General features: G+C 45.5%; 1 protein-coding gene across 1 annotated transcript in view; it reads left to right on the top strand.

The window, feature by feature from the left end:
* The window catches only part of LOC121881599, a 69,916-nt gene that overhangs the window by 40,968 nt on the left and 14,015 nt on the right, over positions 1–14,933 (top strand). The window contains exons 160-214 of the mRNA XM_042389468.1: positions 82–185; positions 279–397; positions 501–668; positions 902–1,101; positions 1,204–1,316; positions 1,506–1,612; positions 1,752–1,928; positions 2,238–2,446; positions 2,553–2,647; positions 2,758–2,783; positions 2,949–2,970; positions 3,064–3,091; positions 3,196–3,280; positions 3,401–3,547; positions 3,631–3,842; positions 3,946–4,049; positions 4,143–4,261; positions 4,365–4,532; positions 4,766–4,965; positions 5,068–5,180; positions 5,370–5,476; positions 5,616–5,792; positions 6,102–6,310; positions 6,417–6,511; positions 6,622–6,647; positions 6,813–6,834; positions 6,928–6,955; positions 7,060–7,144; positions 7,265–7,411; positions 7,495–7,706; positions 7,810–7,913; positions 8,007–8,125; positions 8,229–8,396; positions 8,630–8,829; positions 8,931–9,043; positions 9,234–9,340; positions 9,480–9,656; positions 9,965–10,173; positions 10,280–10,374; positions 10,485–10,510; positions 10,676–10,697; positions 10,791–10,818; positions 10,923–11,007; positions 11,128–11,274; positions 11,358–11,569; positions 11,673–11,776; positions 11,870–11,988; positions 12,092–12,259; positions 12,493–12,692; positions 12,794–12,906; positions 13,094–13,200; positions 13,735–13,905; positions 14,004–14,209; positions 14,320–14,420; positions 14,552–14,670. Coding sequence (XP_042245402.1) covers positions 82–185; positions 279–397; positions 501–668; positions 902–1,101; positions 1,204–1,316; positions 1,506–1,612; positions 1,752–1,928; positions 2,238–2,446; positions 2,553–2,647; positions 2,758–2,783; positions 2,949–2,970; positions 3,064–3,091; positions 3,196–3,280; positions 3,401–3,547; positions 3,631–3,842; positions 3,946–4,049; positions 4,143–4,261; positions 4,365–4,532; positions 4,766–4,965; positions 5,068–5,180; positions 5,370–5,476; positions 5,616–5,792; positions 6,102–6,310; positions 6,417–6,511; positions 6,622–6,647; positions 6,813–6,834; positions 6,928–6,955; positions 7,060–7,144; positions 7,265–7,411; positions 7,495–7,706; positions 7,810–7,913; positions 8,007–8,125; positions 8,229–8,396; positions 8,630–8,829; positions 8,931–9,043; positions 9,234–9,340; positions 9,480–9,656; positions 9,965–10,173; positions 10,280–10,374; positions 10,485–10,510; positions 10,676–10,697; positions 10,791–10,818; positions 10,923–11,007; positions 11,128–11,274; positions 11,358–11,569; positions 11,673–11,776; positions 11,870–11,988; positions 12,092–12,259; positions 12,493–12,692; positions 12,794–12,906; positions 13,094–13,200; positions 13,735–13,905; positions 14,004–14,209; positions 14,320–14,420; positions 14,552–14,670 — 6,844 coding nt within the window. The remainder of the gene's footprint in view (positions 1–81; positions 186–278; positions 398–500; positions 669–901; positions 1,102–1,203; positions 1,317–1,505; positions 1,613–1,751; positions 1,929–2,237; positions 2,447–2,552; positions 2,648–2,757; positions 2,784–2,948; positions 2,971–3,063; positions 3,092–3,195; positions 3,281–3,400; positions 3,548–3,630; positions 3,843–3,945; positions 4,050–4,142; positions 4,262–4,364; positions 4,533–4,765; positions 4,966–5,067; positions 5,181–5,369; positions 5,477–5,615; positions 5,793–6,101; positions 6,311–6,416; positions 6,512–6,621; positions 6,648–6,812; positions 6,835–6,927; positions 6,956–7,059; positions 7,145–7,264; positions 7,412–7,494; positions 7,707–7,809; positions 7,914–8,006; positions 8,126–8,228; positions 8,397–8,629; positions 8,830–8,930; positions 9,044–9,233; positions 9,341–9,479; positions 9,657–9,964; positions 10,174–10,279; positions 10,375–10,484; positions 10,511–10,675; positions 10,698–10,790; positions 10,819–10,922; positions 11,008–11,127; positions 11,275–11,357; positions 11,570–11,672; positions 11,777–11,869; positions 11,989–12,091; positions 12,260–12,492; positions 12,693–12,793; positions 12,907–13,093; positions 13,201–13,734; positions 13,906–14,003; positions 14,210–14,319; positions 14,421–14,551; positions 14,671–14,933) is intronic.

The following is a 14,933-nucleotide window of genomic DNA, read 5'->3' as shown; positions in this document are numbered from 1 at the left end:
GCTCCAGTGTGGAACAAGATTGCAGAGGAACCTGCAGTGTTGTAGTTGTTCAGATGTTAAAAGCCTTCTCTCAAATCTTAGCATCCAGGCATTCGGCAGCCAAAGGGCATCAATGGACAGAGAAGGACAGCGAGCAGTCTTCACTCATTTCATCAAACCGTTCCTTTCACGGAACGACTCATCAGGTAAAGGCACGCGCTCAAGCTCAGTTCGCTAAAGCCTTGACAGAATGTGCTGGTAATACCCCGCCAACGTCTACGTTTCCGTCTTCTTTGCAGATCCTGGCTGTGTCTCATTTACCGGAGGCAGTAAAGAGTGGCTACAGGCAAACCTCGGCAACTTCTCTGGCTTCGCAACCCTGCAGGATTTGCAAGCCCTCAACCCCAACTTCTCCATTGTAAGTGCCGACTGCGGTCGAAGTATTCTTCGCCCAAACTGAAGTGTCTACCAATGGTTCAGCAATTTCTGCTGTTTGATTTCATATCGCTTCCCTTTCGTAGGCCGAAACGTTGTCAGTGCTCACTCCGACTCAGGTGGCACAGTTGACACTGAGCTCGGGGGCCTCGAATGACACAGCCCAGATCGACCTTGTGTTTGAGCGCCTTGAGGAGGGCAATGCTCTGGAAAATGTGGATGAATTCCTGACAGAACTGACAGCAAATGGAAAGGTAGGCTACCCCCTGACACTGTGGAAGAAAGGACAGTCCTGGGCTTTCAACCTAGCATAGTCAGTACTTAGATATGTATCTTAATCTCAAAATCACTTGTAGGGGACTCATTCCTATCAAATATTTCATCACATCCTTTCTAGCATTTTTGCCAAGTTGCTAATTATGCAGGGTGTATTTGCAACATGTAAAATTGTGGGGTGTTTAAATCCTCTCGTGTCGCACTTTGACAGGTCCCTGATTTCCAACCTGTTGTGAGAGATCGCATAATGAATAGGACCTTCGTCATCATCAGTCCCTATTTCACGAACTTCGAGGAAGGCGACTGGTTCAATTGGTTCCACCTGAAACTGGTTGCCGTCCTCCCAAGTTTCACTCCAACGATGCTCAACAGTGCAACATCAGACATAACCTGCACAAATTACCACGTCGTGTGAGTAGCATTTCAAAGACAAAGGAGACTGCAATGCTCCAAAGAACTACATGTAAATGGGAGGCTGGGTAAAAATGTATTGTTTTTTTTCACCCTTGGCAGTGTGAGAGGGATGGCCAGAGCTTTCCCTGCAATACCGGTGCATAGACGACAAGGAATCACATACGTTCTCCTGGGCTACCTGAGGAAATCTGCCAGTGTCATCACCGGGCCAGGTAGGGCTGACACAGTAAACTGTGCCGTGATGTTGCTTCTGCGGGCTTGTCCGTGGATTTGAAAGTGTGACAAAAATATGCTTGAATGGCGCAGAGAATGAGATTGGAACTTGACTTGTCCCATGTGTATTTATGAAAAATAAGACTTGCTAAACTGCACCTATGCTAACGTTGATCTACATGTCTTAGATTGCCGGCAGGGAATTGAGAGTGACGCCGAGTGGCTTGAAGCAAACTTTGGTCCATTTTCCGAGTACACAACCTACTCTGACCTCAAAGTCTTCAACCTCTCTGTGGTAAGTCTTACATTTCACTACCGTTCTTCCCTGAAAACAGCAGCACGCTATTCAGAACTTGGAACGCCTGCACACAGGGGTGGATTTGCCATGTCAAAGACGAAAGCAATCCCTATATCTGCTTTGTTTGTGTCATCAGGTGGCACTTGTGGAATCCCTCTCAGCAAAGCAGAAGGCTGAGTTGATCCTAGATCCAGACAGCGGCGCTTTGGAGGACGAGGCCATCGTAAGGAAGGTGTTCAGGAGCTTGACAGAGTCCCCTGATAACGAGCTGCTCAATCAGTTTTTCCAGGCTTTTACAAACATCAGCAAGCAGGTGAATGCTTAACTTTGAGATTGCCATATTTTCCTATGAAGTTGGATGACAAGTAAGCCATGTAAATCTTGTCCTGGGCTCCAGGAATTGTTGCGTAAGCTAATACGGGGCCAAGATTGGACTGAAAATGATAAGTTTCTGATAAGTGTGTTGAATGAATCGGTGCCTATGATGCCTTGAGACATACCGCTGCGCTGATACACTTAATGTGCAAAGGTGTGTCACCAAGCTTGCGCTCATTTCTACAATGATTTCAGAAGGGTAAAATGTCCTCCTGAACTGAAAGATGAATCCCTTTTAATTTTCCAGAGAAACATCACCATCATAAGAAATCCAGAGGTACGAGACACCATCCTGAATCTGACCTTGACGGCCCTTGCTCCGGAATTTGAAGTCTTTGAGCCTGAAGACTTTGAGCGGTGGTTCCAGGTCAATTTGGCTCCTGTGATGGCGAGCCTTCGTCCTGGCATTTTGGCGGTGATCCCCCGTGACATCAGCTGTGCATCCTACGCAGCTATGTAAGAGATGATATGGTTTGAGGTCCCCAGATAGACATTTTGGGGATGCATCATATAAAACTGTGGCTCCAGACAAGTCACAATAATTTCTGTTTTCTTCCTTCAGACTGACTGGACTTCGGCAAAGTGTGAAATCCCTGCCACTGCACATTTCACAGGGCCTGACATCAAGCATTGAGGCACTCCAGGAGACATTCAAACGTACGTGACAAAACGCTCTGCTGACAAAGTTTTTCAGAAAAATAGGATTAGCACTACTGTAATGACTCTGTATTGATGCCATGTTTCCTTTTCCATTTTTTCTCAAACAGGTTGCTCGGCTCCAGATTCCTTCCCGGTAAGTTCATTTCTATGGCTACGTTACATGGATGTTACAGTTTCGATGGCAATCTAGACAGAAGGAATTTGGCACATTAAATCTGTTGAGGAGGCTGTGTTGAGGTGTTTTCACTTAAAGTAGCCGTTGCCACTGGACTAACATTTGTGCTTTGCCTTTCTCCAGTGCAAGGAGACCCCGGTCAATGGTAAGTCTGTAACATACGAGAAATATCAAGCTGGATGACAAAATCGCATTCTGAAGGTACAATATCTCACGCACGAATATTGTCTTTTCACAGAGGACCTGATCTGTGCTGGAGTGGAGAGGTGGGTGAATTACCGTTTTGTTCAGCGCGGAGTTTGCGTAGGTGAATTTCTTTTACACAATCTAGCTGAGGTGTCAATGGTTTCCTTTTTATTGTTTTTCCTAGCTGGCAACTTGAACAAAGCCAGGCAATCGGCAATTCCTCTGAAGCCCTGTGCAATTTCACCATCACTGAGCATGCCTGTTCCTCGGTAAGACTGTTTTATGCAAGCCGTGAACGGCAGAGAGAGATTTGGCCTTTGCTACATTGCCGTCCTGAGACAAATCTCCATACGTTCTGAGAGATGTGGCTTTCTTTCTCCTTTTCTAAGGCTACGCATCTGACATCCAGCAACTTGGTCGCACTGATGAACTGCTCACTGGAAAGACAAAGTACATACCCCGTAGAGGTCTGGAAGCTTTTCTTCCAAAAGGCTTCTACTGCACTCGACCAGGCTCTTGCGTCATTCGCCACCACGGTAAATCCAAAACCACAATTTGAGCACAACGGCGTTCCCCTGTGTGAATTGTGTGTCAAACAAAATGATCTTCCCAATTCTAGGCCCCCAGCAGCAGCAACTCATCCTTATCACATGCTCTTGAGGCTCTTGGAGAGGTGAGAATTGCCAACTTCAGCCAGGCACAACTGCAGAGTGATGACTTCGTCAGCAGCTGGTTCAAGACAAACCTTCGTCCGTTTTTGGCCTCTCCATCCACCAACTTCCTACTCTGCCTCAGCTCCAAGGACTTCAGCTGCCAAACGTACCACACTGTGTAAGCAAATACATGACATATTGCTCCAGTGTGGAACAAGATTGCAGAGGAACCTGCAGTGTTGTAGTTGTTCAGATGTTAAAAGCCTTCTCTCAAATCTTAGCATCCAGGCATTCGGCAGCCAAAGGGCATCAATGGACAGAGAAGGACAGCGAGCAGTCTTCACTCATTTCATCAAACCGTTCCTTTCACGGAACGACTCATCAGGTAAAGGCACGCGCTCAAGCTCAGTTCGCTAAAGCCTTGACAGAATGTGCTGGTAATACCCCGCCAACGTCTACGTTTCCGTCTTCTTTGCAGATCCTGGCTGTGTCTCATTTACCGGAGGCAGTAAAGAGTGGCTACAGGCAAACCTCGGCAACTTCTCTGGCTTCGCAACCCTGCAGGATTTGCAAGCCCTCAACCCCAACTTCTCCATTGTAAGTGCCGACTGCGGTCGAAGTATTCTTCGCCCAAACTGAAGTGTCTACCAATGGTTCAGCAATTTCTGCTGTTTGATTTCATATCGCTTCCCTTTCGTAGGCCGAAACGTTGTCAGTGCTCACTCCGACTCAGGTGGCACAGTTGACACTGAGCTCGGGGGCCTCGAATGACACAGCCCAGATCGACCTTGTGTTTGAGCGCCTTGAGGAGGGCAATGCTCTGGAAAATGTGGATGAATTCCTGACAGAACTGACAGCAAATGGAAAGGTAGGCTACCCCCTGACACTGTGGAAGAAAGGACAGTCCTGGGCTTTCAACCTAGCATAGTCAGTACTTAGATATGTATCTTAATCTCAAAATCACTTGTAGGGGACTCATTCCTATCAAATATTTCATCACATCCTTTCTAGCATTTTTGCCAAGTTGCTAATTATGCAGGGTGTATTTGCAACATGTAAAATTGTGGGGTGTTTAAATCCTCTCGTGTCGCACTTTGACAGGTCCCTGATTTCCAACCTGTTGTGAGAGATCGCATAATGAATAGGACCTTCGTCATCATCAGTCCCTATTTCACGAACTTCGAGGAAGGCGACTGGTTCAATTGGTTCCACCTGAAACTGGTTGCCGTCCTCCCAAGTTTCACTCCAACGATGCTCAACAGTGCAACATCAGACATAACCTGCACAAATTACCACGTCGTGTGAGTAGCATTTCAAAGACAAAGGAGACTGCAATGCTCCAAAGAACTACATGTAAATGGGAGGCTGGGTAAAAATGTATTGTTTTTTTTCACCCTTGGCAGTGTGAGAGGGATGGCCAGAGCTTTCCCTGCAATACCGGTGCATAGACGACAAGGAATCACATACGTTCTCCTGGGCTACCTGAGGAAATCTGCCAGTGTCATCACCGGGCCAGGTAGGGCTGACACAGTAAACTGTGCCGTGATGTTGCTTCTGCGGGCTTGTCCGTGGATTTGAAAGTGTGACAAAAATATGCTTGAATGGCGCAGAGAATGAGATTGGAACTTGACTTGTCCCATGTGTATTTATGAAAAATAAGACTTGCTAAACTGCACCTATGCTAACGTTGATCTACATGTCTTAGATTGCCGGCAGGGAATTGAGAGTGATGCCGAGTGGCTTGAAGCAAACTTTGGTCCATTTTCCGAGTACACAACCTACTCTGACCTCAAAGTCTTCAACCTCTCTGTGGTAAGTCTTACATTTCACTACCGTTCTTCCCTGAAAACAGCAGCACGCTATTCAGAACTTGGAACGCCTGCACACAGGGGTGGATTTGCCATGTCAAAGACGAAAGCAATCCCTATATCTGCTTTGTTTGTGTCATCAGGTGGCACTTGTGGAATCCCTCTCAGCAAAGCAGAAGGCTGAGTTGATCCTAGATCCAGAAAGCGGCGCTTTGGAGGACGAGGCCATCGTAAGGAAGGTGTTCAGGAGCTTGACAGAGTCCCCTGATAACGAGCTGCTCAATCAGTTTTTCCAGGCTTTTACAAACATCAGCAAGCAGGTGAATGCTTAACTTTGAGATTGCCATATTTTCCTATGAAGTTGGATGACAAGTAAGCCATGTAAATCTTGTCCTGGGCTCCAGGAATTGTTGCGTAAGCTAATACGGGGCCAAGATTGGACTGAAAATGATAAGTTTCTGATAAGTGTGTTGAATGAATCGGTGCCTATGATGCCTTGAGACATACCGCTGCGCTGATACACTTAATGTGCAAAGGTGTGTCACCAAGCTTGCGCTCATTTCTACAATGATTTCAGAAGGGTAAAATGTCCTCCTGAACTGAAAGATGAATCCCTTTTAATTTTCCAGAGAAACATCACCATCATAAGAAATCCAGAGGTACGAGACACCATCCTGAATCTGACCTTGACGGCCCTTGCTCCGGAATTTGAAGTCTTTGAGCCTGAAGACTTTGAGCGGTGGTTCCAGGTCAATTTGGCTCCTGTGATGGCGAGCCTTCGTCCTGGCATTTTGGCGGTGATCCCCCGTGACATCAGCTGTGCATCCTACGCAGCTATGTAAGAGATGATATGGTTTGAGGTCCCCAGATAGACATTTTGGGGATGCATCATATAAAACTGTGGCTCCAGACAAGTCACAATAATTTCTGTTTTCTTCCTTCAGACTGACTGGACTTCGGCAAAGTGTGAAATCCCTGCCACTGCACATTTCACAGGGCGTGACATCAAGCATTGAGGCACTCCAGGAGACATTCAAACGTACGTGACAAAACGCTCTGCTGACAAAGTTTTTCAGAAAAATAGGATTAGCACTACTGTAATGACTCTGTATTGATGCCATGTTTCCTTTTCCATTTTTTCTCAAACAGGTTGCTCGGCTCCAGATTCCTTCCCGGTAAGTTCATTTCTATGGCTACGTTACATGGATGTTACAGTTTCGATGGCAATCTAGACAGAAGGAATTTGGCACATTAAATCTGTTGAGGAGGCTGTGTTGAGGTGTTTTCACTTAAAGTAGCCGTTGCCACTGGACTAACATTTGTGCTTTGCCTTTCTCCAGTGCAAGGAGACCCCGGTCAATGGTAAGTCTGTAACATACGAGAAATATCAAGCTGGATGACAAAATCGCATTCTGAAGGTACAATATCTCACGCACGAATATTGTCTTTTCACAGAGGACCTGATCTGTGCTGGAGTGGAGAGGTGGGTGAATTACCGTTTTGTTCAGCGCGGAGTTTGCGTAGGTGAATTTCTTTTACACAATCTAGCTGAGGTGTCAATGGTTTCCTTTTTATTGTTTTTCCTAGCTGGCAACTTGAACAAAGCCAGGCAATCGGCAATTCCTCTGAAGCCCTGTGCAATTTCACCATCACTGAGCATGCCTGTTCCTCGGTAAGACTGTTTTATGCAAGCCGTGAACGGCAGAGAGAGATTTGGCCTTTGCTACATTGCCGTCCTGAGACAAATCTCCATACGTTCTGAGAGATGTGGCTTTCTTTCTCCTTTTCTAAGGCTACGCATCTGACATCCAGCAACTTGGTCGCACTGATGAACTGCTCACTGGAAAGACAAAGTACATACCCCGTAGAGGTCTGGAAGCTTTTCTTCCAAAAGGCTTCTACTGCACTCGACCAGGCTCTTGCGTCATTCGCCACCACGGTAAATCCAAAACCACAATTTGAGCACAACGGCGTTCCCCTGTGTGAATTGTGTGTCAAACAAAATGATCTTCCCAATTCTAGGCCCCCAGCAGCAGCAACTCATCCTTATCACATGCTCTTGAGGCTCTTGGAGAGGTGAGAATTGCCAACTTCAGCCAGGCACAACTGCAGAGTGATGACTTCGTCAGCAGCTGGTTCAAGACAAACCTTCGTCCGTTTTTGGCCTCTCCATCCACCAACTTCCTACTCTGCCTCAGCTCCAAGGACTTCAGCTGCCAAACGTACCACACTGTGTAAGCAAATACATGACATATTGCTCCAGTGTGGAACAAGATTGCAGAGGAACCTGCAGTGTTGTAGTTGTTCAGATGTTAAAAGCCTTCTCTCAAATCTTAGCATCCAGGCATTCGGCAGCCAAAGGGCATCAATGGACAGAGAAGGACAGCGAGCAGTCTTCACTCATTTCATCAAACCGTTCCTTTCACGGAACGACTCATCAGGTAAAGGCACGCGCTCAAGCTCAGTTCGCTAAAGCCTTGACAGAATGTGCTGGTAATACCCCGCCAACGTCTACGTTTCCGTCTTCTTTGCAGATCCTGGCTGTGTCTCATTTACCGGAGGCAGTAAAGAGTGGCTACAGGCAAACCTCGGCAACTTCTCTGGCTTCGCAACCCTGCAGGATTTGCAAGCCCTCAACCCCAACTTCTCCATTGTAAGTGCCGACTGCGGTCGAAGTATTCTTCGCCCAAACTGAAGTGTCTACCAATGGTTCAGCTATTTCTGCTGTTTGATTTCATATCGCTTCCCTTTCGTAGGCCGAAACGTTGTCAGTGCTCACTCCGACTCAGGTGGCACAGTTGACACTGAGCTCGGGGGCCTCGAATGACACAGCCCAGATCGACCTTGTGTTTGAGCGCCTTGAGGAGGGCAATGCTCTGGAAAATGTGGATGAATTCCTGACAGAACTGACAGCAAATGGAAAGGTAGGCTACCCCCTGACACTGTGGAAGAAAGGACAGTCCTGGGCTTTCAACCTAGCATAGTCAGTACTTAGATATGTATCTTAATCTCAAAATCACTTGTAGGGGACTCATTCCTATCAAATATTTCATCACATCCTTTCTAGCATTTTTGCCAAGTTGCTAATTATGCAGGGTGTATTTGCAACATGTAAAATTGTGGGGTGTTTAAATCCTCTCGTGTCGCACTTTGACAGGTCCCTGATTTCCAACCTGTTGTGAGAGATCGCATAATGAATAGGACCTTCGTCATCATCAGTCCCTATTTCACGAACTTCGAGGAAGGCGACTGGTTCAATTGGTTCCACCTGAAACTGGTTGCCGTCCTCCCAAGTTTCACTCCAACGATGCTCAACAGTGCAACATCAGACATAACCTGCACAAATTACCACGTCGTGTGAGTAGCATTTCAAAGACAAAGGAGACTGCAATGCTCCAAAGAACTACATGTAAATGGGAGGCTGGGTAAAAATGTATTGTTTTTTTCACCCTTGGCAGTGTGAGAGGGATGGCCAGAGCTTTCCCTGCAATACCGGTGCATAGACGACAAGGAATCACATACGTTCTCCTGGGCTACCTGAGGAAATCTGCCAGTGTCATCACCGGGCCAGGTAGGGCTGACACAGTAAACTGTGCCGTGATGTTGCTTCTGCAGGGCTTGTCCGTGGATTTGAAAGTGTGACAAAAATATGCTTGAATGGCGCAGAGAATGAGATTGGAACTTGACTTGTCCCATGTGTATTTATGAAAAATAAGACTTGCTAAACTGCACCTATGCTAACGTTGATCTACATGTCTTAGATTGCCGGCAGGGAATTGAGAGTGATGCCGAGTGGCTTGAAGCAAACTTTGGTCCATTTTCCGAGTACACAACCTACTCTGACCTCAAAGTCTTCAACCTCTCTGTGGTAAGTCTTACATTTCACTACCGTTCTTCCCTGAAAACAGCAGCACGCTATTCAGAACTTGGAACGCCTGCACACAGGGGTGGATTTGCCATGTCAAAGACGAAAGCAATCCCTATATCTGCTTTGTTTGTGTCATCAGGTGGCACTTGTGGAATCCCTCTCAGCAAAGCAGAAGGCTGAGTTGATCCTAGATCCAGACAGCGGCGCTTTGGAGGACGAGGCCATCGTAAGGAAGGTGTTCAGGAGCTTGACAGAGTCCCCTGATAACGAGCTGCTCAATCAGTTTTTCCAGGCTTTTACAAACATCAGCAAGCAGGTGAATGCTTAACTTTGAGATTGCCATATTTTCCTATGAAGTTGGATGACAAGTAAGCCATGTAAATCTTGTCCTGGGCTCCAGGAATTGTTGCGTAAGCTAATACGGGGCCAAGATTGGACTGAAAATGATAAGTTTCTGATAAGTGTGTTGAATGAATCGGTGCCTATGATGCCTTGAGACATACCGCTGCGCTGATACACTTAATGTGCAAAGGTGTGTCACCAAGCTTGCGCTCATTTCTACAATGATTTCAGAAGGGTAAAATGTCCTCCTGAACTGAAAGATGAATCCCTTTTATTTTCCAGAGAAACATCACCATCATAAGAAATCCAGAGGTACGAGACACCATCCTGAATCTGACCTTGACGGCCCTTGCTCCGGAATTTGAAGTCTTTGAGCCTGAAGACTTTGAGCGGTGGTTCCAGGTCAATTTGGCTCCTGTGATGGCGAGCCTTCGTCCTGGCATTTTGGCGGTGATCCCCCGTGACATCAGCTGTGCATCCTACGCAGCTATGTAAGAGATGATATGGTTTGAGGTCCCCAGATAGACATTTTGGGGATGCATCATATAAAACTGTGGCTCCAGACAAGTCACAATAATTTCTGTTTTCTTCCTTCAGACTGACTGGACTTCGGCAAAGTGTGAAATCCCTGCCACTGCACATTTCACAGGGCCTGACATCAAGCATTGAGGCACTCCAGGAGACATTCAAACGTACGTGACAAAACGCTCTGCTGACAAAGTTTTTCAGAAAAATAGGATTAGCACTACTGTAATGACTCTGTATTGATGCCATGTTTCCTTTTCCATTTTTTCTCAAACAGGTTGCTCGGCTCCAGATTCCTTCCCGGTAAGTTCATTTCTATGGCTACGTTACATGGATGTTACAGTTTCGATGGCAATCTAGACAGAAGGAATTTGGCACATTAAATCTGTTGAGGAGGCTGTGTTGAGGTGTTTTCACTTAAAGTAGCCGTTGCCACTGGACTAACATTTGTGCTTTGCCTTTCTCCAGTGCAAGGAGACCCCGGTCAATGGTAAGACTGTAACATACGAGAAATATCAAGCTGGATGACAAAATCGCATTCTGAAGGTACAATATCTCACGCACGAATATTGTCTTTTCACAGAGGACCTGATCTGTGCTGGAGTGGAGAGGTGGGTGAATTACCGTTTTGTTCAGCGCGGAGTTTGCGTAGGTGAATTTCTTTTACACAATCTAGCTGAGGTGACAGTGGTTTCCTTTTTATTGTTTTTCCTAGCTGGCAACTTGAACAAAGCCAGGCAATCGGCAATTCCTCTGAAGCCCTGTGCAATTTCACCATCACTGAGCATGCCTGTTCCTCGGTAAGACTGTTTTATGCAAGCCGTGAACGGCAGAGAGAGATTTGGCCTTTGCTACATTGCCGTCCTGAGACAAATCTCCATACGTTCTGAGAGATGTGGCTTTCTTTCTCCTTTTCTAAGGCTACGCATCTGACATCCAGCAACTTGGTCGCACTGATGAACTGCTCACTGGAAAGACAAAGTACATACCCCGTAGAGGTCTGGAAGCTTTTCTTCCAAAAGGCTTCTACTGCACTCGACCAGGCTCTTGCGTCATTCGCCACCACGGTAAATCCAAAACCACAATTTGAGCACAACGGCGTTCCCCTGTGTGAATTGTGTGTCAAACAAAATGATCTTCCCAATTCTAGGCCCCCAGCAGCAGCAACTCATCCTTATCACATGCTCTTGAGGCTCTTGGAGAGGTGAGAATTGCCAACTTCAGCCAGGCACAACTGCAGAGTGATGACTTCGTCAGCAGCTGGTTCAAGACAAACCTTCGTCCGTTTTTGGCCTCTCCATCCACCAACTTCCTACTCTGCCTCAGCTCCAAGGACTTCAGCTGCCAAACGTACCACACTGTGTAAGCAAATACATGACATATTGCTCCAGTTTGGAACAAGATTGCAGAGGAACCTGCAGTGTTGTAGTTGTTCAGATGTTAAAAGCCTTCTCTCAAATCTTAGCATCCAGGCATTCGGCAGCCAAAGGGCATCAATGGACAGAGAAGGACAGCGAGCAGTCTTCACTCATTTCATCAAACCGTTCCTTTCACGGAACGACTCATCAGGTAAAGGCACGCGCTCAAGCTCAGTTCGCTAAAGCCTTGACAGAATGTGCTGGTAATACCCCGCCAACGTCTACGTTTCCGTCTTCTTTGCAGATCCTGGCTGTGTCTCATTTACCGGAGGCAGTAAAGAGTGGCTACAGGCAAACCTCGGCAACTTCTCTGGCTTCGCAACCCTGCAGGATTTGCAAGCCCTCAACCCCAACTTCTCCATTGTAAGTGCCGACTGCGGTCGAAGTATTCTTCGCCCAAACTGAAGTGTCTACCAATGGTTCAGCTATTTCTGCTGTTTGATTTCATATCGCTTCCCTTTCGTAGGCCGAAACGTTGTCAGTGCTCACTCCGACTCAGGTGGCACAGTTGACACTGAGCTCGGGGGCCTCGAATGACACAGCCCAGATCGACCTTGTGTTTGAGCGCCTTGAGGAGGGCAATGCTCTGGAAAATGTGGATGAATTCCTGACAGAACTGACAGCAAATGGAAAGGTAGGCTACCCCCTGACACTGTGGAAGAAAGGACAGTCCTGGGCTTTCAACCTAGCATAGTCAGTACTTAGATATGTATCTTAATCTCAAAATCACTTGTAGGGGACTCATTCCTATCAAATATTTCATCACATCCTTTCTAGCATTTTTGCCAAGTTGCTAATTATGCAGGGTGTATTTGCAACATGTAAAATTGTGGGGTGTTTAAATCCTCTCGTGTCGCACTTTGACAGGTCCCTGATTTCCAACCTGTTGTGAGAGATCGCATAATGAATAGGACCTTCGTCATCATCAGTCCCTATTTCACGAACTTCGAGGAAGGCGACTGGTTCAATTGGTTCCACCTGAAACTGGTTGTCGTCCTCCCAAGTTTCACTCCAACGATGCTCAACAGTGCAACATCAGACATAACCTGCACAAATTACCACGTCGTGTGAGTAGCATTTCAAAGACAAAGGAGACTGCAATGCTCCAAAGAACTACATGTAAATGGGAGGCTGGGTAAAAATGTATTGTTTTTTTCACCCTTGGCAGTGTGAGAGGGATGGCCAGAGCTTTCCCTGCAATACCGGAGCATAGACGACAAGGAATCACATATGTTCTCCTGGGCTACCTGAGGAAATCTGCCAGTGTCATCACCGGGCCAGGTAGGGCTGACACAGTAAACTGTGCCATGATGTTGCCTCTGCGGGCTTGTCTGTGGATTTGAAATTTTTACAAAAATATGCTTGAATGGCGCAGAGAATGAGATTGGAACTTGACTTGTCCTATGTGTATTTATGAAAAATAAGACTTGATAAACTGCACCTATGCTAACGTTAATCTACATTTTAGATTGCAGGCAGGGAATTGAGAGTGATGCCAAGTGGCTTGAAGCAAACTTTGGTCCATTTTCCGAGTACACAACCTACTCTGACCTCAAAGCCTTCAACCTTTCTGCGGTAAGTCAATATTTATCATCTTGAATCTTGAATTTTTTACATCCATAGCTTTGTCACACCTTCTAGTCCACCTGGGATTGGTAGAGGGATCTGTCTTAATTTGCAAAGGTTGTCTCAGGTTAAAACAGAATAGAGGCATTACAGGGTAACTGATGCAAACAATACATGGGCTTAGCCCATTAGAATACATCTTTTCAGCAGTTGATTCATGTGTAGCTGCTTCCAGTACATACGCCACAAAGGGTACAGCAGCAAGGCTCCTTTTTTCAGTGGAACAACTTAGGAATTGTATGTCATTGTTTTCATGCTTACCATTTTTTATTCATCAGGTTAAACCTTTCAAACATGTCTGAGTCTTTGTCAAGGTCTGTAACAGGGATGATCTGTTAGTTACATGTTTTGCACCACAGTGCCTCCTCCTTTACATCATACATGTCAACTGAGATTATAGGGTTACAAAGAATAATGTTTGTCCACAACACAGTCAAAACTGGATATTTGTTAAATATAAATTTTGTCTTAAATTCCTCTTAGGTGGCAGTACTAGACTCTCTTTCTTCAAGACAACAAGCTGAGTTTCTCCTTGAGCCAAACAACCTGTCAAATGAAACCCTTGTGAGACTTGTGTTCACAGAACATATTGTGTCATCAAGTGTGGAAGACCTTGGCTCTTTCTTTGATAAATTTGTCAGTGGTGCTGCAGAGGTGAGTATCTTAATCACACTTAACTTCTTACTCTTGTCACTGAAATCCAAATATATCTCTATACACGTTTATGTTATTTGTTATGTTATTTTTTCCAGCAAAATTTGACAACCATTGACCCAAGAGTGCGAGACACCATCCTAAATCTGACACTAATGGCACTCGGCCCAAAACTATACATGCTAGATGCTGAGGGATTCAAGTTGTGGTTCCAGGACTACCTACCTTTGTTCCTACCAAGCATTAACTCACACACATTTGAAATTATTCCAAGAAATATCACTTGTGACTCCTATCAAGAAATGTGAGTGAAAAATTTGTCTCCTTGTCAAATTGACCAGAAGTATTTAAAAAAGAGAATGGAAACATTCTATTTCCCATGTTGGTGAATAGAAGGTTCTTTTGTCTTCACAGTGTCGAGGGATGTGACAATGTTTTCCCTCATCTCTCCAAGAGGCAAACTGAACAGGTTTTCACATTCACAAGAGATTATCTAAGGGGGCATTCCTCCTCAGGTAACTTGGATGACCTAATGGCATAACATTGTATTTGCTAGGACTTGTGTGTGTTGTGCGTGTGTAGAAATCCATATTGTTAAGTTTGGTATGGCATGTTCAATTTAAAGATTCAGTTTTTCGATTCCTAGGTTTCTCCTGTGTTGAATCTGTAAATGATGACAGACGTTGGCTGGAAGACAACTTTGGCCGGTTCCGTGTGCAAGCTTCCTTCATAGATTTTGTGACATTAAAGAACAATTTCAATGGAGTAAGTTATGAATCTGATGATCTTCAGTCATTTGATCAGTTAAATACTACATACAGTACCAGTCAAAAGTTTGGACACACTTTCTTATTCAACGGAATGGGAAGGTATGTCCAAACTTTTGACTGGTACTGAACAATATACAATATTCTCTGAGCGAACAGTATTGCAACTCACCATCTCTAGAATCTGGAGCCATAATTATGTCAGATCGCTTTCATACTTATAATTAAGGTAATTTGGTCTGAACCAAGGAAAAAATTATA

This window comes from Thunnus maccoyii, chromosome 16, assembly GCF_910596095.1.
Source record: "Thunnus maccoyii chromosome 16, fThuMac1.1, whole genome shotgun sequence".
NCBI lineage: Eukaryota > Metazoa > Chordata > Actinopteri > Scombriformes > Scombridae > Thunnus > Thunnus maccoyii.
The sequence above is the reverse complement of the archived record's forward strand: the minus strand, read 5'-3'. Positions and strand labels throughout refer to the sequence as shown.